At 31.2% G+C, this 23835-nt stretch overlaps 1 protein-coding gene across 3 annotated transcripts; it reads right to left on the bottom strand.

Moving 5' to 3' along the window:
- Window positions 1-11563: 11563 nt before the first annotated feature.
- On the bottom strand, window positions 11564-17690 carry LOC107453334 (uncharacterized). Of its 3 annotated transcripts, none has more exons than XM_043051382.3 (2): window positions 17592-17690; window positions 11564-13768 (listed from the first exon to the last, which is right to left on the bottom strand). In XM_043051382.3, exon 2 carries the CDS (start codon window positions 13395-13397, stop codon window positions 11661-11663), a length of 1737 nt encoding a protein of 578 aa, XP_042907316.2. In that variant the 5' UTR covers window positions 13398-13768; window positions 17592-17690; the 3' UTR covers window positions 11564-11660. The 3 variants fall into 3 exon arrangements, with proteins under 3 accessions (XP_042907316.2, XP_042907315.2, XP_015925604.3); XM_043051381.2 differs by having other exon boundaries at window positions 17490-17600; XM_016070118.4 differs by having other exon boundaries at window positions 17165-17593.
- Between the last annotated feature and the right edge of the window lie 6145 nt (window positions 17691-23835).

Raw genomic sequence — 23835 nt, 5'->3', positions numbered from 1 at the left:
TTATTTTGTTCTGAAATGTTATGTACTCTAGCACAAATGTTAATTAATATAGAAATCGATTTCAATAATGCTGATCACCAAAAAATATTTCATTTGGCGATAAAACAAATTTTTGTGTTCTTGAAAATGAAAGACTTTTTGAGGGTTATTATCTCACAAGGAAAATTTAGGGTTTAAAGTTTATATTTTTAAATAATAAAATTTTTTTCTAAAACTTTCAGAATTTCTAACATTAACTTATTTATTATACACATTTGGTTGAATTTAGGTGAATAACTGCAATATTTGATAATTTATTTTGCTAATAAGTTTCTCATTTAGCTAATGTTTTGATTTTTTCACCATGTACAATCTAAATAGCTAATATACTTTTGTAAAAGCCAATAAGAACATTGATAGAATTCTTCTACATAAGTAGAATACTATGTCTTTGATGATAAAATACTATGTCTTTGACGATAATATACTATGTCTTTGTGCTAGAACATTGTGTTCATTGGCGAGCAAGCGCAGGGAGCCATGGTTCACGGCGTGAACCATATAGGATTGCGTAGCAATTCTCGGGGGTCGGCGAGCGTTAGCGAGCAGGGGCGGAGCCTCCTAGTTTATAATATTTTCATTACTTTATTGAAAGTAACAATAATGAAAATACTTAAATAAAGTGTTTTTCAACAAAATATTTGTAACTTTGTATTCGATTTAAATCAACTTTCGTGTAATTTTGAGAACAAAATAATTTTGAAGCCTGCAATTTAAGCGAATCAAAAATTCAATGTAAGCGTTATTTTTCAATATAAACTTTAAGCTTTGATAAAAGTATTAGAAGTTTTACTTCATTATTTTTCGCATCTTTTAAATTCTTCCCTGAAATTAATATGCATCTAATACTAAGCATTTTTGCTCTTGTAATTGACACTTAGTTGTTTAAGTATCAGTTTGTAACTGATACTTAGTTGTTTCAGTGTCAGTTTGTAACTGATACTTAGTTGTTTAAGTATCGGTTTGTAACTGATACTTAGTTGTTTAAGTATCAGTTTGTAACTGATACTTAGTTGTTTAAGTATCGGTTTGTAACTGATACTAAAAAAAATTATATTTACTCAAATTTGGTAATAAGCTTAAAAAAATGAGCCTGAGTACTATTTGTATTGCTTTATAACAGTCGTTGAACAGCCGACCCAATTTTTGTATTTACGACTACTAATGTTCAACTACGTAGCCTTGTAATTTTGAACCCAATCCAGAAGATAAGGGAGCTCCTGGAACAAGTAAAAGGAGAAATTAGCCTTCGTGAAGGACTCTTTTTTATGGAACTAACCCACAATTGAGTTGCTTGGACTCAAACCCATGATCTGCCGACCACTGAGAATATTTCACGCCAGCACACTGGTCAGTGGAAGCCGAAGGCAGAGTCGTGTCGACCAGCCATTGTCGGGATTCGAACCCGGTTCACCTCATTGAAAGACGAACGCTCTTTTCCCTGAGCCATCGCGGCTCTGCTATTGTACCATACTATTGTACTTTATAATTTTCAGAAATTGGCCCTCTCACTGTTTAGCTGTTGCAAAATTTCTGTTACCAATATATAGAATTAATGCTAAAAAAACAAGCGAAATACACTTGTTTAAAGCGCAATTGTTCTATGTTACAAAAAGAAATAGTTTATGCGTATGCGAGAGTGCGTGTCCTTTATATAACTCTTGAACCGTTTGGGCCAGCTAATCCTGAAATTTAGACAGAGAGAGAATGGGAGAATCATAGCCCCCCCCCCCATACCAAAAATCATTAAAAAATATCGATAAGGTCGTTGGAGAGAGAGACGTCTAAAAATTATTTTCTTTCGCATTGGTTTAGCAATTGTGACTTTGAAATTAAACTGTAGAAGACTGTATTTATTCATGTGTTTTAGATAACATTAGTGATGTTCGTGAGCTTGCAGCTCGATTTAATAAAAAAAAAAAACGGTGTTTATTGTCTAATATAGGTATTATGGTAACAGGTTTTATACTGTTAGAATAATAGCATATAATGTCAAACTGATACAAATCAATAATGAACAAAGTTAATCTTTACTTTGATGCGATGAACGTTGTTGCTTAACACGCATGTTACTTAATAAAATAACGCAAAATTTAATTTTTATTTTTTGCCCTTTCGAAGTATGGGTATTCAGCTAGTCTTGCCATTAAATTTCCTGGAACAGAAAGAAAGTCATTTTCTTAAATCATTCGATCCATTAATCGAGATTTAGTTTCGTGTGAAAAGAACTCAATGATGTGTAAGAAAATACGTATTTATTACCTCATTATAACCAGTGACAAACCATTATCATCAGATATCATATAACACTAATCTAATTTAAATTACCTAATTCTAAGTGCTACCTCGTTATTTAATATCAAGTAAAACTTTGAACGAGGTAAAAATGATCATTCTTATTTATATTCAACGCCCAAAAATACATTCTCTTGCGTTAATGATTTGCGGAAAATAAGTTCATGAGCTAATCACGCATGTAAAAAATCTTGGCATATCACAAAGTACGGTGCTCATGATTATCCTGTTTTAAGTGTCCAGAGCTTAATTAGTTAGCTAATATTTTACTTGGCTTCCAGTCCCAAACAGTTAAAATATATCCCGTTAACTTATGCTGTTACAGTATACAAATAAAGGAAAATACTTGGGTTTGTATTCCTTTAATATAATTTTTTTTAAAAAAACCTTGTCAAAATAGGTTGCATATTAAGGGTCTGATATGAATATTCAAGCGAGGAAAAAGCAAGCCTACTTTAAAATTTATCGCATTTGCTAAACGAAATATACTTCTAGAATATATGTGTTAAACTTGCTCCTGAAATTAACTCAATTAATTTAACGGCATTGTTAAAATACTATGTAGCAAGTGAAGAAAAACAATAGTGCGTAGAGTCCCTCCGCGCGGAAGAAGTGAAACTTCGTAATGTGGAAATGAAAATAGGAAGGGGTAGAAATTGATTTTTAGTGAAATCATATTGTTTCTTTTAGATAAACTTTATTAACATTGCTTACAATTCACAATTGATCGAATCTCTTAATTATCATTTTCGAGTGGAGAAATATCCAAATCTATAACATTTACAATGGAATTATGATAACTAAAGTAAGATGCGAAATGCTTGAGTTCAATTTTTTCAATATTTCTTGCAAAAACTGCATCAATGGTAGTTCCCCCTGTTGGATCATTCCTACCATTTATCATTTCCAATCCAAATTTGCCTTTAAGGAAGGTTAATAATGTTGTAACGAGAAATTCACATTAAAATCTCCTGCAAGGATCGTTGCCATGGTAGCGTTAAACGTTTAACGCAACCTTGTTGGAAGTCGCATTAGAAGTTTCACTTCAATAACTATCATTCCTATGGAGAGAGCCTGTTTGGCATCAAGTGGATGCCGAACTCCCAGCTTGAACATATATCAGCATCGTGAACTCTTGAAAAGATATTACACGGCCTCCTTTTTGTTTGGTTTTTTATTAACAACAATAATCAACTAACTAATAATAAGAATTAATCAAAATGATATCGAAAAAAAAAATAAATAAACGTATTTCTGTTCGAATTTGAAGAAAAAGAAATCGATAAAAGAATAAATATTGTTCTTGCAGACGATTTTCTTCTACAGCGAAACATAAGTAAAAATTATTTATCTCGCATTTGATTTGTTAAGAGCATGTCAGCATAAGACATGCCATTTTAGTGGTCCAATCAAATCTAATGATACATGCGCTTCTCTTTAAAGAACGAATGTTCTCCTTATTTATCGAAATATGTCGCCAAGTTTAGAATTCTAGTAAGACTACGAAAGTATAGCCCTTTTTGAATAATTCTATGATATACATCGTAAATGATAGCTCGAATTAAGTTTCTGTCTGACGTGTTTAAATTTTAAAAGCTTTTATATTGCTTTGAAAACATATTTGTTTAATTTGATCACGAAATAAAATAGAACTATATGCAGGTCGCGGATGATAACATGGATCCTATATCTCAATTTTCCTTATAACTTGTATAACGGGTATAGTAATCAGATGGATTATTTTTCTTAATTCTCCTCCATTACACATCTTTACAGCGCATTTTCAATTCCCAGAATTAAATAAGCAAAGCAATGAAAATAGTAAAAAAAAATGAAATTCTGGACGGCGTTCCCATTACCTCACGAGAATAAATATGCTTTTTCGATTGCTCTAAACCTACTGAAGATGTCACAATGTCTGCAATCCTTATGTTATGCAGCATAAAACGAATTTTATGAAATAACTAAAGTTCGTAAAATAAATCATGTAATTAAAGATAAGTGTCTCAAAATGTATTAAAAATGTTTGTTAGACATCAAAATATTATGTTACACGTTTACTTCGCGCCATTTCATTTATAGGGGTGTTCCCTTCTTGTAGAAAATGATTAGCGAAAAAAGAAAACACACTCTGTAATTTAGTCTAGAAAAATACTAAGGAAAGTTAAGTTACCTTAACTGAAAGGAAAGGCATGTCTACATTTTGCATAACACAAAAGGGAAGTTTTACACATACTTGTAAGTGCTTCCGAAAGCAACGTATTCTTAATTTTTTTGATAATTATTAATATTCTACTTTTATTGCAAAAATGAAACATGGAGGTAGTGATAAATAAAAGATAGAAAAAAGAATAAAAAATAGATCAGAGACAGATTAAAAGTTCATCATTAATTTAATAATACCAAAAAACTGAAGCGGTAATGAAGCTTGATTGAAAACTTCATTCGCTTCGAAATGATACAAATATGAAATAACAGTTGGCTTGTTTAAAGCGCTTCAATGATAGGCGCCCATTTTGTAGACTTGCCAGACGTGATTCTAAAGAAAGAAAAATGATTTTAAATAATAAAAAAAAAGTGAAGTTACAACCGAAAAAGGAAAAAGAAAAGGAAAGAAACGAAAACTAGAAAAAAAAAACAGGATTGCCGAGAGATAAAAAAACAAAGCTAGAAAATTATCAAAAACTCAAGATATCTTCAATTGCTTCACATTGACGTGAAAGATCCTCAGTGGTAGACGGATCATGGATTAATGCCCCCTTGCCGTCAGGCTGACCATGGGAGGTTTTGTGATTTTCCTCTCCATATAATGCAAATGCGGGGTAGTTCCATCAAAAAAGTCCTCTACGAAGACAAATTTCTCCCAATACTTGATCGAAGAGTTACCTTGTCTTCTGGATTAGGTTCAAAATTATAAGACTTCGGGCTTGAACATTGGTAGTTCTAAACTCAAAATTGGGTCGGCTGTTCAACTACGGTTATAAAATTGATTCTCATTGTCATAAATAAATTCAGTTTCAACAAAACTAAAATTATTTTCACCCTTGTCACATCAGCTCATCTTGATTATGATTGATGGGATGGGGGCCACGTGCCCAGATAGAACCACAAGACTAGACTATGCATTTGAATTGTGGTTACTCTTTTAAAGCGTAACTATCCTTATTTTACAATTTAATTCGCTACCAGTTTAAAAAAAACTTTTGCAGCAAGCTGAGCGGTTGGCATACCTACTGTTCTAAGAACGAAATAATTAACTGGTTAATTGAAATTTAATCATTAAGAAAAAAATATATAAATAAAGGGTTGATGGATGGTAATAAATATTTTGCTTTTTAATTCAAGATACATATTTTTTGTAGAAATCTTCTAAAGCTCTAGAGGTAATTAATAAGCAACTGGAAAATGGCCATGGCTGAATAAATTTCAGCTTTATACGAATGCTATTTATGAAAAAGAAACTCCAATGACTTACTACTCATATCTTATATATGTACAGTGAGCAAAAAAAAAAAAAAATAGTAATAAATGAATAAACGAACTACATTAAATAACCTTTGATCTAATAATCGGTTCACGATCTAGGACTCCATCATAAAGGTTCGAGAGGTGACCTCAAATATGCTAATTAATTAGTGTATACGATATTTTAAGTTACGAAATCAGACACAAAAACGCACTTCATCTGAATAAAAATGCTTTTTTTCGACTGATTTGGTTTTCTGACCCACAAAATTTGGGGGGTAATCAAAAAGTTTTTGTGCACAATTTTAAAATTCGTTTATCGAAAGATACTTTCATGCAAAAAAAAAAGAAAAAATTTTTTAACTGTTTTTTCTGCCATATTTAATAATAATCGAAAAAATTTCGAGCTAGAAGGTCTACACATTTTTACATCATTTTAAAGAATATAAAGAAAAACGTACTTTCCATTCATCAATGCGATTGATGTAGAAAAGACTAGATAAATCCATCTAGTCTTTTCTAGATCAATCGCAGCACTATAAAGTAACGTTTGCACTAATTAATCAATTTTTCACGAACCACAAATATTGACTCTTAGAATGTAGAAAATCCGCTCATTTGAATAAAAATGTAACAGCAGTTGCATTTTTTAAAATATTTTTATTTTGGACACAGTATTAAACTCTTTCGTTTATGGCAGTCCATTCCACTTAAATGACGTCACTCGACGGTGCCCAGCACCGCAAATTGTGCACATTGCATTCGATAAGTTGATGTTCCGATTTTCATGATTAAGTTTTGAAAAACAATATATTTGGAAATTTCGTAAGTATTATAAATAAAAATGCTATTCAGGATAATTCATGAAATTCTTAGTAGTTTAATTCAGTACAATAAATTTTAAAAGGCAGCCAAAGCCTGTAAAGAGCTGCCGTACTCAGATAGAAGAAATATGACTGATGACGGCGTTCATGCAGACAAGTCATCGCGTGTATTCTGAATAAATACGGCACTCCTAGCGAAAGGGTCAAATAACGGGAAGATTTCCGTATCGTGATCTGTGGCTGGATAATCGCCAAGTATTGGCAACTTCCGGGCAGCGGCCCGCGAGAAACTGAAAATAAAATCACAGAAAGGGACCAACTCGAAAGGTATTACTCGCAACTCCCTCAGGGAAAACATCTACATGTTTTTTGTAGTTGTTGTTGTTAATTTACGTCGCACTAGAGCTGCACAATGGGCTATTGGCGACGGTCTGGGAAACATCCTGGAGGATGATCCGAAGACATGCCATCACAATTTTGATCCTCTGCGGAGAGGATGGCTCCCCCGCTTCGGTAGCCCGGCGACCTGCGCGCGAAGTCGAGCACTTTACGGTAGAACAGTTTAACAAAGACCCATACCGCACACCCTCAGTCACTAAGCAGACTGATCCAAGTAGTCACGCACCCGCACACTGACCGCAGCCAATGATGCTTGATTTCGGTGATCTGTTTGGAACCGTGTCTTAGCGATCAGTATACTGCGGGACGTTTGCACATTTATAATTTATCTTTGATAACGTAACCAACAAGGACGTAAGATCAATATGAAGGGATAGGGAGGCGGCAATTTTAGTAAAACAATATTTTGAAAGCTATCTGAAACTATATATTTATTTCGTGATTTTTAAAATGTTTCTATAAAATTAAATTACATACATTTAATAAAAATTGAATATATGTGTGAATTTTGGATTGTGGTTCTTATTTCTTGATTGTGGTAAATACAGACTATCAATATTTGGCAGTGATTAATAGCATTTTTTTGGTACTGCATAATTCAGAAAATATTTATTTATTGAAATTTTAAGTTTAAAATCTATTTGACACCTAGGCTATTGTAGTAGTCTTTAGGGGAGGAACGAATCTTCACAGCCCTTTCACAAAGCACCATCTTTTTTTTATGATTTTAAAAATATGGGCATATTCTTCATAAGAAGATTAACAAAGATAATAAATGCATTTTGGTTAAATGATTTTATTTTTCTGGGATAATCATAATCAGGGAAAGTGCATCAGATACGACCAAAATTATGCTTAATACTACAATGATGCTACCTCCACTATACACCAAAGATTGAACTAACCACCTCCATCATAAGAAGTCAAGCTCAATACCACTATTCCGAAAATAAGGAGTCCCGCAGTGGACTGATCGATAAGACACAGTTCCCAGCAGATCACCGAAGTCAAGCATCACTGGCTGCGGTCAGTGTGCGGGTGGGTGACCGCTTGGATCAGTCTGCGTAGGGACCGAGGGTGTGCGGTAACTGTGCTACCGTAAAGTGCTTGACTTCGCGCGCAGATCGTCGGGCTACCGAAGCGGGGGTGCCATCCCCTCCGCAGAGGATCAAAATTGTGATGGCATGTCTTCGGATCATCCTCCGGGACGTTTCCCAGACCGTCGCCAATAGCCCATTGTGCAGCTCTAGTGCGACGTAAATTAACAACAACGAAAATAAGGTTTTGCTATTTTGAAATTTTTTATGTGGTTAAGTATAACCGAACAATTTTAGTACTCTTAGAATTTATCCAACGTAGGTTTTTATTAGAGAATACTATCTATTAGTTAGAACAGTGTTTCCCAACGTGGGGCCCACGCCCCACTGGGGGGTAATTTGATTATTAAGGGGGGAAATTCGAAAATGGACTCGACAAGAGTTTTACCCATTTGCTCCGGGCCATTTAAATACTATGCTAGATTTCGGTTCCAAAATTGAAAGAAAAAAAGCAAATTGTTAAATAATTGCGGCCAATAAATATTATAAATTCGTTTGATGAGACCAAAATATAAACTGGGTTTTTGGCTTCGTTAAGTTAACTAACATCCCAGTGGCATATGGCAGGCTCCGTGTAGAACCCTAGACGCTTTAAAATTTCGCTAAATAATGCAATTGTTCGCATCTGAATGGCCCGTCGCAACTTCTGTAGTGTTTCGCAACATTCAGTGATAGAAATCAATACCATAGTATGTCTTTTATGACTGCAATGCAACAGTAAAGTCTTTATTTACTGCTCACACTTCAACTCATAATTATACTCTTGAGGCTAGTTATGAAATTTCTTTATTCATCGCTAAATTTGGAAGAAATCATACTATAAGAGAATTAAATAAAACCGTCAATATCAGCATTTCTTAAAACGGTTATTGAAAAAGATGTAGAAGCTATGCCACTCAATAACAATACTGTTAGCAGAAGAATAGACGAAATGAGTGAAGATATTGAAAAACAACTTGTTGACAAGCTAAAAACAAGAAAATTCTCAGTGCAAATGGATGAATCAACTTTGATAGGCAGTTTGGCAGTATTGATAACTTACATAAAATATATTGATAAAGGGCATTTTGCTGAAGAAATGTTGTTCGGTAAAAGATTAGAAAGCACCACTACCTCCAAATATATTATATAATAAGCTAGAAAAAACTACTTAGATGTCAATAATATACCAATGAAAAATATAACATCTTGTGCTGCAGATGGTGCTCCTAATATGATGAGCAAGAAAAATTGCTACTTAAAATTGATGAAAGTTGAGAATCCAGAAATTCTTGTGCAATGTGTTATTGCATGGGGAAAAGTTGTGCATAGGGAAAACTTGGTAGCTAAAAACATCTCGCCTGTTCTAAATGAAGTACTTACATTCAGTAATAAAGTGTATCGATGCTATTAAAGCTAATGCCAAATGTGAACGCCTCTTCAAGCTGTTTTGTGAAGAGCAAAATGCAGACCATGTGGGACTTTTACTTCACTCTGAAGTAAGAGAACTGCTTGAAAAGATTCATGGAACTGTTTGATACTCTTAGTCAAACCTGATATGACGTATCTGCTAACAGTCGAGGGTAAAGTATTTGTGAGTTATTTAACCGATATCTCCGAAAAACTATATATATTAAATAAGCAACTTTAAGGAACAAATAAAACTCTTGTTGATACAAAAACGAATATATTTGGTTTCATTACCCTTCGAGTTAAGTCTGAAAACAAAAACTTGGATCAGTTCGTCCCCAAAAATTGAAAGTAAATGATACCGCTTTACTTGTTATTGTCGATCATCTGAAAATTCTATCGGCTGATTTGAAAGATTTTCTGATTTAAAACAAATTGATTTTTCAACACGGATGATGCAGCCAATGCTAGTGCATTTGTCTGGTATATGAAATATGCAGTATCAAGAAGAACTCTCAGAAATGCAAAATGATAAGTCAGTTAAAACTTTATTTTATATAAAAGGAGTGATTGCATGGCTTTCTGAGGAAACAGAAATCAAATACCCAAATATGCAAGAAAACTATTGTTACCGTTTCCATCTTCATATTTAGCTGAATGTGGATTTAGTGCTGTAAATGATTTACTGGTTAAAAAAAAAAAGGAAATCGCCTGGATATAACACAGTGGGGAGACTTGAGGCTGAAGCTAACCAAATTGGAAACTAACATAAAATCTCTGTGCAGCAAGCATCAGACGCAAGGATCTCTCTAAATTAAAATATTAAATTATTATAGAAAAATCTTTATGAAAATTATTTCGAATTTGAATTTTAGTTTTTCATTATAAGTTTCATTATAAGTCAAAATTGTACTTACTGTGTTTCGTCAACAATTTCCTAGAGATTTCTCACTGAATCCTATCATTTAAGTTTCTTATGTGAACAGTTCAATTTTTTAATAATAAAAATTATGTGTATGTCACATAGGGGGGCATAAGAATTTTAAAAAGGCTTGAGTGGGGCAAGACACAAAAAAGGTTAGGAAACACTGAGTTAGAACATACATACATTATAACTAGAATGTATAATTTGTTTTGCTTTCAGACAAATTTGAGTTCGACTATGGATTGACTAGACTAGGGGACAAATATTCTGTATCAGGCCAAATCACTAATTTTTGCATCTCTAAGAGCCACATATTAGCTTTTTTTCACTAAGCCAAATATGAAAATAAAATTTCTCAGAAGTGAAAATTTTCAATTTTCATGCACAGAGATTTGGAGCTGTAAAAAGGAAAAGTGAAACTTGTGAGAGAGAGAACGATTAGACTTTTCCCCAGAGAGGGAAAAACGAAAAAAAAAAACTGTTTATTTTGTTTTTAAATTGGTAGAGGTGGGCCTAAGGTAAAAAGGTCTCTTTTTAAGAACACAACAAATTTAATAAAACAAAAATAAATACAAAAGTAAACATCACGAACACGACATTTCCATGCGAGTACAACCTAGGCACAACTCTACCAATCTAAAAAGAAAGTAAACAGTTTTTTTTTTTCGTTTTTCCCTCTCGGGGAAAAAATCTAATCGTTCTCCCTGTCACAAATTAGACTTTTCCTTTTTTTATATATAGATCCTGCAGTGAACGGATGGGTGACCATTTTGATCAGCCTGCGTAGGGACAGAAGGTGTGCGATATCGGTTCTCGTTAAACTGTTCTACCGTAAAGTGCTTGACTTTGCGCGGAGCACGTCGAGCTACCAAAGCGGGGGAGTCATCCCCTCTGCAGTAGATTAAAACTGCGATGGCATGTCTACGGATCATCCTCAGGGGCTTTTCCCAGACAAATAGCCCATTGTGCAGTTAAAGTGCGACATAAATAAAGTACCTACCTACTCTTTTTATAGCTCTGAATTTCACTGAAATAGTTAAAGTACATTCTTCACAAAACTCCATTTACATAAACTATATGATTAAGATTTCTAAATATAATTAAAATAACAATAGACGGTACGACCACTATAATATAAAAAAATCTTTTATTACACTTTTTACAAGAATAAAGCTACTTAGCAGTATGAACAAAATCGCGGACACTTATATTACATAGATCACGAGATTAAGGTTTCTCACCAGTATGAGTGCAACTATGTCTAGTTAGATATTCCTTTGATGAAAAAATTTTATTACAAATACTACAAGAAAAAGATTTATCACCAGTATGATTACGACGGTGTGCAATCAAACTACTCTGATATGAAAAACTCTTGTAACATATGCTACATGAAAAAGGTTTCACATCCGTATGTTCACGCCTGTGTTCAGCTAGATTACTCCTACATGAAAAAATCTTATTACATATGCTACAAGAAAAAGACTTCTCACCAGTGTGAACATGCATGTGCTGACTTAACCGATGCTTGTGCAAAAACTTCTTATTACATTTATGACAAGAATAAAGTTTTTCACCATTATGAATACGAATATGTTGGCTTAAATAATACTTTTGTGAAAAATTCTTACTACATATATGACAAGAATAAGGTTTCTCATTGGTATGAACATGAATGTGCTTAGTCAGATAACTTTTCTTAGAAAAACTCTTATTACATATATTACAAGAAAAAGGTTTATCATCAGTATGAACCTGTATGTGCTGACTTAACTGATCCTTCTGAAAAAAATTCTTACTACATATACTACAAGAATAAGGTCTTTCACCAGTATGCATACGAATATGCTGATTTAAATTATACTTTTGTGAAAAGCTCTTATTACATATACTACAAGAAAAAAGTTTCACATCAGTATGAACCCGCATGTGCTGACTTAACTGATCTTTCTTAAAAAAATTCTTACTACATATACTACAAGAATAAGGTCTTTCACCAGTATGAATACGAATGTGCTGAGTTAAATTATACTTTTGTGAAAAACTTTTATTACATATACTACAAGGATAAGGTTTATCACCAGTATGAACACGAATGTGCTTAATCAGAGTACTATTCTTTGAAAAACTCCTACTACACATATTACAAGAAAAAGGTTTCTCACCAGTATGAACACGAATGTGCTCAGTCAGATGACTATTCTTTGAAAAACCTTTACCACATGTGCTACAAGAATATCGTTTTTCACCAATATGAACATGAATATGCTGAGTCAGATGAATCTTCTTTGAAAAATATTTATTACATACACCACAAGAATGAAGTTTCACAGCATGAGCACGACTATGTCTAGTTAGACATTCCTTCGTTGAAAAACTCTTATTACATGCACTACAAGAATAAGGTTTCTCACCAGTATGAACCCGTCTGTGTGCTGCCAGGTGACTGTTCTGTGTAAAACTCTTATTACAAATATGACAAGAAAAAGATTTCTCACCAGTATGAATACGCATATGCTTAAGCAGATTACTCCTACGAGAAAAACTCTTGTAACATATGTTACAAGAATAAGGTTTCTCACCCGTATGTACGCGTCTGTGCTCAGTCAGATTACTCCTATCTGAAAATTTTTTATTACATAAACTACAAGAATAAGGTTTCTCACCAGAATGAACATTCATGTGCTGATTAAACACAACCTTCTGTGAAAAACTCTTATTACATATAGTACAAGTATAAGGTTTCTCACCAGTATGAATACGAATGTGCTGATTTAAATTATACATTTGTGAAAAACTCTTATTACATACACTACAAGAATAAGGTTTCTCACCAGTATGAATAAGAATATGCCTAGTCAGAGTACCTTTCTTAGAAAAACCCTTATTACATATACTACAAGAATAAGGTTTCTCGGCAGCATGAACATTATGCCTAAGCAAGTTGCTGTCTTTTAAACTCATATTGGTTTCTTAGTACATTAACACATACACAGCTAAATTATCTTGTTAAAAAATTTTACATGCACTTTAATTTTAAGGTTTAATAAGGATGGACAGTCTTATGCCTGATTAAAATAAATTTTTTTCAGAGCTACAATCAAAGTATTTAAGTTATACATCTAAGTTAGAGAAATGAATTAATGAATGAAAAAGAAGAAAACATAATATTAAAATATCATACACTATTACATTAGTTTTTAGGCAATGAAAATGCCTTTCTTGAATTTTTCACAGTGGTAGTAGAAACAAATTTTAAGATGTTAGATAACCTCTTCGTGGCTTTTATTCTAATTTAACTTCCAGGGTAATGTATTCAGCTTAGAGGAACAAACCTAAAAAAATAGAAAATACTCTTTTAATGACAATTAAAATTATGTCAACAGGTAAAGAGGGCAAAATAAAACAAGATACCATCTTTAATAACTTTTGGTGTTTAATGGTTCAAAAAGATGACCTTAAATATGGTAATTATTCAATGCATATACAGACACAAAAACATACTTTTTCTGAATAAACATACCCTAAACTTCGTAGTGGTTGAAAATAAATATCTGGACAACATTTTGCAAAAACATCAGGACAATTTTTGTACAATAGAAACATAACAGAATACCACTTCTTATAAAATTTTGCTTTGTACGACATATTACTTTCAGGGTATCCACCACATTTTAGATTTTCAAATCCATGACTTTTCATGACTAATTCCAAGAATTTTTCATGACTTAACGAAGTTACTATTTTCTCCGACAAAAATGTAACAATAAATTTAAAAAAGCATTATAATAACATTCATTGAAATGATAGGTATAATCAAAACTGTTATACTCTGCATCTTCATATTTATAGATTTTAAATTTAAAAAACAGAGTAAAGATAGAGTTGAAGCAATGAAATAGCTGAAAAAAATACAAAAGCAAATATTTTTTCTGCAAAATTCTTAGGATACTTTTTTTGTTCATCAGAAAGGAAAGAAATACTCCTGATTTTCATTTCGGAATGAAAAAAATTCGCCAGTGACTGGCTTGCTTCAACTAGAATTTTAAATTGATAAAATAAAAATTATTCTGAAATCACAGGAAGCTTAAAAGATAATTCGCTCCAGAAATGATTTTTTTTTCTTTCATTTTTTTTAAAGAACACCATAATTTTCAAAGAACATAAAAACATTTTATATTTTAATAAAAAATGACTGTGAGTGGGGATTTTGTTACAAATTCAGATATTCAAGACACCCTGAAATAAGGGGGGGGGGAATAAATTCCATTTTAAAAATTAGATTTTTCGGCGATCTAAATCCATGACTTTCCATGATTTTTTTTAAAAAATACTTAAAATCATGACATTTCAAGAAAAATTTTTTTCAATATGGAAATTCATGACTTTCCATGATTTTTCGTGACTTTCCAGGTGCGCGGGTACCATGTACTTTCTGTGACTACTTGTGGAAGTCGGAATTTTTTAAAAATCCAACCGTCCGTAAGTACAATACGTAGTGAAATAACAATACGTAGTTAAAATTACTTTTGATTTTAGTTTGACTCTAGTAGAACAACAATTTGTTTTAATGAATTTTTACATTATTTAGAACTTAGAAAAAGAAAAAAAAACATTCAAAGTTTTTAAATAAAAAGTTAAGATACAAACAAGCTGATAAAAAAATGTGCAATTTTGCACATACGTATAGTGCGCAAAAAAAATAAACAGACTACCCTGAATAACTTTATATCTAATAATCGGGTCTTCACATAGCACTTAATGTTAATGGTAAAAGGGGGTGACCTCAAATAAGCTAACTAATTAGTGCAGACGATATTTTAAGCTACGAAATAGGACAGAAAAACATACTTTCTTTGAATTTTTTTGACAGATTCAGATTTCTAACCCCCAAAATATAAGGGATAGTCGCAATCTGGGAAACATAGTCCTAACAGTTTGGTCAGGAGAATGATCCAAAGTTTAGACCCCTTAATGTCAATTTTACTTTTTGCAGATTTTAGTATAAACCTATATACATAAAAAACTTTTAATGCGAATTCAGAAATTTTTGCTCATAATTATAAAATTCGTTTATCCAAAGAAAATTTTGCAAAAATAACTTTAAGTAAATAACTTAAACTTAAGTTATTTTATTTAATACTAGACAAAAAAATTTTTTTGAATTGTAAACCATTTTTATATGATTGTAAACAATTAAATTTCTACATGACAAAATATGAGAGAAATCGGACGCATATGTCCTGAGAAATTGAATTTTAAGCACATGGCTATTTTAAAATTCGATTTCACCCAAATTTTGTCACGTAAAATTTTCTTCAAAATGATGTAAAAATTTGTATACCTTACAATTCAAATTTTTTTTGACTAGTATTAAATAAAATAAAAAATATTTACTAAAAGTTATTTTTTACATGAAATGATCTATGGATATATGAATTATATAATTGTGAGCGAAATTTTTTCTCTTAGCTTAAAAAGTTCTCGAGATACAGTGAAATACGCAAAAAATACAAATAGCATGAACATTGTGTTCAGACAGTTTTTAAATGCTATTCATCAATAAAAAGCTCATTTAGCAAAATAACAGAACAAATAAGAAATGGAGAGCTTACAGATTAGCATTTACCAACAATGTTCATATTTATTAAAAAATTTTTTATGTACAGTGTGGAAGAAAAACAATCCCGTGAGATAAACTTTTGATCTAATGATCCATCTTTCACGAGCTAGACAGGCGCAAGCTTTAGCAAACCATTTTTTTAAAAAATACTTTTTTTAAAAAAATATTTCATACAATTTTGTAGTTCTAAAACTATAAATTAGATATTCAAGGAATATTTTTAATAATAATTTTTTTTAATATTTGGGAGTGGATGGGAGAATAATTTTTTAAAACTTTTACAGTGAGGAATATTTTTTCAGCCAAATTTACTGCATCATCAATGTTTGAAAAAATATCAATTTATTGAATCATCAACTACAAAAAATATCAAAAGAGAAGCACCTTTACAATTTGTGATTTAGTTTGAGGGTAATGGCAGTTTTTAGGAAGAAGGGATAGATCTCAAAATCTTTTTTTATTTAGGGGGATACTTCTCGGATTTTTGATATTAGTGAGGATCAAATTTTCTACCCATGTTTATTATATCTTCAACTGAATTCATATGCCAGTTCTATGTAAAAGTTTCCAATTATTAGCGTATGATAAAACTCCTTCACATATCCGTGAAAAGGAGAATAACAAAAATCCCTTTCAGTCTGTAAACATTTTAGCATCCTAAATTCTAGACTCCCTTTCTATAATATCAAATGTCTCATAAAGAACATCTTCAGGGCCTCTTTTCAAGAGGAACCCAAAAATCATAATGTCCCACAATGACCTAGGATGAAATCTGTTGCCATGTTTTGTCTGATAACTGGCCACGATTGCCTGAAAAAACATCTATGTCGCATCAACGTGGTTCATGATCCCTTTTGTACATTGTGTTACCTCCATGAGGTAATGGACTTGTCTCACCCGTCTAGGTGCCCTGCTCTCCCTCGGAAACCTACTGGACTGCTCGCTCTTATTTGTAGGTTTAATGTTATCTTTTTGATGTTCAATTGTCTTTTAATGTGTCATTGGAAATAAAAATAAAAAGCATTTTAGCATCCACATTAGCACATAAATAAATTTTATTGCATATATTATAAAATTTTAAACATATGAAGAGTTTTTCTTAATGTACCTAGTTACACAGCATGAATCCAATCCACAATTAGGATGATGATTATATTTAAATCGCTTTTTCTTTATTCAATTTCTTCTTTCAATATGAAGAGAAGAGTGCAGTAAAAATAAGATACTTTTTAAATAAATGAACCTAGTAAATAATTTTTATAAAAATTATTCTGGTCATCCTAAATACTAATCACTTTTGATGCTTTTTCGATAAAGATTGCTTAAATATTTGCAGAAGAAAAATATGTTTTTTGAACCGAACAAGCACAGTTTAGAAATAAGATTATCATAACTAATAGAGTGAAAGTTTTCACATTCTAAGAGTTTCATACTTTAATCAAATTATTGATTAAAACATTCTTTTTTCATAGAATTTATTTGCGATTTGCTACCAAACTTGACTAGACAGGGGATTTATTTACATTAATAGTTACCTATTTCTGCCCGCCTAATATACCGAACAGCGTTGAACTCTTCTGCATGGAAGCCGCTAGGCGGCGGTGTACGAACAAACAGCTGCAGGCTCTTTACTTGTTGTTAATTTGCGTCGCACTAGAGCTGCACAATGGGCTATTGGGGCTCTTTACTTCCATTATTACTTCCCATATTTGCTTCCGGCGCCGGCAGCGGGATGCAAGAGGGTGCACTTGCACTCCCCTGGCTTTTTTTTAAACAATTAAAGAGATACAGAAAAACAATTTTATTTTAAAAAATTTTTATTAAAGATATTTTTATTCAAAAACAAATAGTCCCGCAGTGGACTGATCGTTAAGACACGGTTCCCAGCAGATCACCGAAGTCAAGCATCACTGGCTACGGTCAGTGTGCGGGTGGGTGACCACTTGGATCAGCCTGCGTAGGGACCGAGGGTGTGCGGTATTGGTCCTCGTTAAACTGTTCTACCGTAAAGAGTTCGACTTCGCGTGCAGGTCATCAAGCTACCGAAGCGAGGGTGCCATCCCTTCTGCAGAGGATCAAAATTGTGAGGGCATGTCTTCGGATTATCCTCCGGGATGTTTCCCAGACCGTCGCCAATAGCCCATTGTGCAGCTCTAGTGCGACGTAAATTAACAACAACAATCAAAAACAAATAATTAAGTATATATTTATACATAACAATTTTAAAAAAATTTAATCAAACAAGAATTGCAATCGTCTTGTTTGCTGTCCAAATCTGTTTATAAATTTTTCATTGAATTCTGTTATAATGGTTAACTTTTATTTTATAGAGAATCAAAGATGACTCAGAAGTCATCTTTGATTCTCTTCTTATGCACACTGAGCATGCACAAACTCGGCAGATATCTAAGCTATATTTTTAAATTTCATTTAATAAAATATAAATAATATTATATTTTCTATTAGTTATTTAGTTTAACAAATACAAAACAAATGAAATAAAATAAAAATATGACCACCGAAGCCGACGTCTTCAGGGGGTACCGGCCCCGGTAGCCATTAAAAACAAAACCATTTCTATTTGAGGGAGAAGCAAAAGCTTAAAATATCTCCCTCAGTACCCCGATGGTTTTGTATAGAGGTCCAGGAAAAACAAGATACATTCAAAAGAATAAACAAATTACGAAAAGAAAATCAATAAAAATCATCAGAAAATTAAAAACTCACAGTCACAGGTCAAGAATCAACTTCAAAAGCGGAGGAAAAGAAAACACTACAAACTGAAAAACAACGCTCCCTATAATAATGCGCAGTAAAAGTTTAAAAATGATATGAAAAGGTCAGGAGAAGGAGATACGTAGATAAATTAATAGAATGCTTAACTGGGGCTGCTCAGTTAAGACTGGAATTGCGCCCTGTTAAAAGAAAAAATATATAAAAATTTAAAAACCATCAATCATATTTTTAATTAAAAAATTAACATTACAAAAATTAAAAGGAAAATCATTTTTACTCAAATTATTTAAAAAATTATCCACAGCTTCCCTAAAACTTTCAACATTATTACAAATTTTCTTAATCCTAACTAATTGCGAAAAAACAAGATTTTTGAATATTTTACTACACAAATTAGTTTTAAAGTTGCTTTCCGATATATTGATGATTTGATTTTGTTTAATTGTGACGATTATAATTTTATTTATACAATTTATCCTGGTGATTTGGTCCTGAAAAAAACTAATGAAAATTGCTTTAATATTGAATATTTAGATTTTAAAATTGATATTGTTAACAATTTTATTAAAATTGGTGTGTTTGATAAAAGAAAAGCCTTTAATTTTAATGTTATTTTTTTCTGCAACTTTAAAACTAATTTGTGTAGTAAAATATTCAAAAATCTTGTTTTTTCGCAATTAGTTAGGATTAAGAAAATTTGTAATAATGTTGAAAGTTTTAGGGAAGCTGTGGATAATTTTTTAAATAATTTGAGTAAAAATGATTTTCCTTTTAATTTTTGTAATGTTAATTTTTTAATTAAAAATATGATTGATGGTTTTTAAGTTTTTATATATTTTTTCTTTTAACAGGGCGCAATTCCAGTCTTAACTGAGCAGCCCCAGTTAAGCATTCTATTAATTTATCTACGTATCTCCTTCTCCTGACCTTTTCATGTCATTTTTAAACTTTTACTGCGCATTATTATAGGGGGCGTTGTTTTTCAGTTTGTAGTGTTTTCTTTTCCTCCGCTTTTGAAGTTGATTCTTGACCTGTGACTGTGAGTTTTTAATTTTCTGATGATTTTTATTGATTTTCTTTTCGTAATTTGTTTATTCTTTTGAATGTATCTTGTTTTTCCTGGACCTCTATACAAAACCATCGGGGTACTGAGGGAGATATTTTAAGCTTTTGCTTCTCCCTCAAATAGAAATGGTTTTGTTTTTAATGGCTACCGGGGCCGGTACCCCCTGAAGACGTCGGCTTCGGTGGTCATATTTTTATTTTATTTCATTTGTTTTGTATTGATACTTTTTTCTGAAATTTCTGCTGCTTCTTAGCGCGTTTTTTTCAAAGAAGTTTTATCCTTTTGATCTTAATTATTTGTGTTTTCTTTCAGTATTAGTTTAACAAAGGTGTATAACAAAAACTGGCTTCTCACAACTGTAAAACTTCATCACACAATAAATATCAATGTTAAGCATGCAGAAACACGTTGGTATGTGAAACTACTGTTTGTAGTTATTTGTGTTTCAAAGTCAGTAGCTATACAAGCGCCATCAATGCAATTTCTCGTGACAAAATTTGCAAGCACAAGAAATTCGTACTTTTTTTTAAATATCTTGTTGCAATGAAAAAATTTATCTTGAAAAAAATTAACAGATGAAAGTATATGTAATAACAAAACAAAATGTAATAACGAAATATTTTAAAATTTCTTTAGGGGTGGGGGGTAGTTTGCTAGAGGGTTGCACTGCACCCCCTTTTATAATATTCTGCCGGCGTCCTTTCTTTTCATATTTCATTAACAATCAAATTAAGAATACATTTTGAAATTAATGATTTTAAAATTATTAATGATATAAAATTCATCAGAAAACCCATTGAATGAAGTAAAGAAAAAAAATAGCAATAAAAATTTCAATATAGTATTATTTCTTAATTAAATTTGAAATATTCAAGAAAATCAGCTAAACGTATGACATACTTTGGATTAAGAAGGAGGAAAATGGATAGCCAGCAGAATTCGCTAACATAATTTTATTTAGTATTTCTGTATTGTTAAGTAGATGCATGGAATGACATAATAAAACTATGGATGGGTAATCGTGTAAAGCTAAGGGTGGTGGTAATAGCGGTTAAATTGCTCTCGCAGGACTTCCGGGTTACTGCTTCCGATATATTTTTACGCCGCAGATTGAAAAAACGCGCCATCATATTATTGCATCATATCTTTTGCAGTATTTCACATGTACCGAGTTCTTTCTTTCAGCCTTTAAACTTCAGCATTATCATATTAATATTATAATAATTAGAATATTTTCTAATTAGGTCAACTTAAAAAGATATTTTTAAAGATGTTTTTGGCGACATTTTATTCAAATGTAGCCAAATAAGGGATAAAATACAAAACACGGCAAACCTTAATAATTATTCACAATGAGATATTAACGTTCCAAAATTTTTTTTGGCCTTACAACATCTGAGAATCAATACATTTCTGAAAGCTCCTATGAATGGTGCAATTATGTTTAGACTTGAACCCAAATTACAATAACAAAACTGCATAGAATATTAGGCTTGTTCACACATCGCCTCGTAGTCATAACATAAGCGGAGGGATACACCGGAAATTTTCTAAATTTCTTCCGGTTTAAGGACGTTTGTTACTGTTTACATTAGGCCACCCATCCATTATTCTATGCTTTATTGCTTCACAGCAATACATAAAATTAAGTAAAATTATATTCCCCAACTATTTTACTACCATCCATATCTTCCTCTTGCTTACTCCAAAAAATAAAAAGCAAAGCAAGATAATATCAGGAAATATAAAATCTAATATTATATAGCATCGAAACTAATGCAAAATAATATTATGGCGAACGTTAGATAGTATTGGTGTGCATAGAATCTAATATTAGATAATATAGAGCAAACAGCGACCTCTTGTATCGTTCTTATATTAGAAGTTGTGCAAGATAACGTTAGATTTTACAGATTTTCTGATATTTTCTGATATTAGGTGCTACTTGGGGTATTTTGTTTTCCTTGGTTCAACGTATTTTTACTGTGTAGAGTGTGTTTTCTGATCTAAATGATAATTTGCAAAATAAATTTAGTCTCGCTACTCTAAATGCTAAAACGAACGAATGCTCGGTTCACTCTTAGAGGGAAGTTTAAGCAAAGATCACGTTTGTTCAGGCTCTGAAAACTTCAAAAAATACTGGTAGTAGGGTTTTCTTTTCGAGAAAAATTTTATTAAGCTGTGGTCGCAACGTTTCGGGAAAAAATTGAGCCCCTGAAGTGCTTATCATTTTTGCTATTTTAAATGCTTTTCCAATTTTATTAGCGACTATTTAGTAATTTTGTTATATGTAAATCATTTTTTTATGAAGTGAATTTGATACTGTTAACTAAAATGAGTTTGACTCCTAGTACACTGCACATTCTGTATCCGACTTTAATAATGCATAATGTATGAGAATAAAAAAATTAGCAATTTTATACTTCAATTTAATAGGTATGTAATTTGTAATAAAAAAATTATATAGTTTTCTGAAAATGTTTGTCTTTCGTTAGTATACTGAAAAACAGTGAATATGCGAATAAGGTTTGGTCAGCAATGTAGGTGAATGCTGCACGAAGCTAAACATATTTATATATAAGTTAAAAATATAGAGAAAACATGAAACAATTAAAGATTAATGAAAAGAGAAGAAACAAAAATTATTAAGTTATTAAATTAAAAAAAAGTTAAAAAAATACATATTAAAAAACCGTATATATATATATATATATATATATATATATATATATATATATATATATATATATATATATATATATATATATATATATATATATATATATATATATATATATATATATATATATATATATATATATATATATATATATATATATATATATATATATATATATATATATATATATATATATATATATATATATATATATATATATATATATATATATATATATGCTTTATGTCTTCAAATGTTTAACTCGTCAATTTCGAATTTTGAAGTAACTAACTAGCCTATTGACGGATAACTAAATAGCCTTTATATTGATAATCATCAAAATAAAGAAAAAACCATTGTCCCTTTTTTGAAATTTCTAATTTGTTTCGGAGTTCTAATTAGTTTGCTCGAGCAAATTAAATTTTAAAATTTTCGGCGTTTTCTTATAGAATCTTGAAAGGTTAACAAAAAATAAATGTTTTTCTTTTCCTTTCTTTTCGACATTGTCTGGACGCATTGAATCCCAAATGTTCTCTTTTCATTATTAAAAAAAAAGAAGGAAAAAAAAGGATTATTTTAAAGAGTTTAGATTCCAGAATTTTCGATTCGATATTCGATGAGATTTGCTGACCAATAAATTATTTGTTTTTCAGTTCACGGATAGTGAAAAATTATGTCTTCATTTTAGCTGCGAATTTATTAATTTTTTATGTTTGTTTCTGAAATGGGTGCATTTATTATTTTATTTATTGACTAGAATTACAAAGTATATAATTGTTAAGACAGCATATATTGGTAGAAAAAAAATTAACGTGTTTTGAAAACATAAGTATCAAAATAGCATACATTTTTGAAGCAAATGAATTACATTCTTTTTTATACTTTATTCTATAAACAGTACGCTTTTTTTCATTATGGTTCAAATCTATTCCCTTAGCTGTTAGTAAATTTGATTTTATTACTAATTAGACTTTTAGAAATATGATTGTTTGTTTACTTTATATTAGACAAATCATAATTTTTTTTAGATGTCAACACTTGCACATTTTTAAGTTTTATCAGCACCTAAAACCACGAAGATTATTAGATACTTTATATACGTTTAAATTAGCTTAGTATAATGGTGCGCGAGAACATTTCAAATCAAATTTATTAAATAAGATAACAAGGTATAAATTTTTCCACCACTTTAATTATAAAGTTAAACTCTCTTGGGGGGATAAGAAAAGTTGGCAGCTATGTAATTTATTCTTCTTGAGAGCTGCTCTTGATGTTTTTTTTATTTTATGTCAGAAGA

Source organism: Parasteatoda tepidariorum, chromosome 2 (genome assembly GCF_982258835.1).
Source record: "Parasteatoda tepidariorum strain Cologne lab strain chromosome 2, Ptep-v5.0, whole genome shotgun sequence".
Taxonomy (NCBI): Eukaryota; Metazoa; Arthropoda; class Arachnida; order Araneae; family Theridiidae; genus Parasteatoda; species Parasteatoda tepidariorum.
Note: the sequence above shows the minus strand (reverse complement) of the source record. Positions and strands in the feature narration are given on the sequence as shown.

Bases quoted from the DNA above. Each gene is read 5' to 3' on its own strand.
- LOC107453334 (XM_043051382.3), bottom strand. From the start codon at position 13,397: ATGAGTTTAAAAGACAGCAACTTGCTTAGGCATAATGTTCATGCTGCC.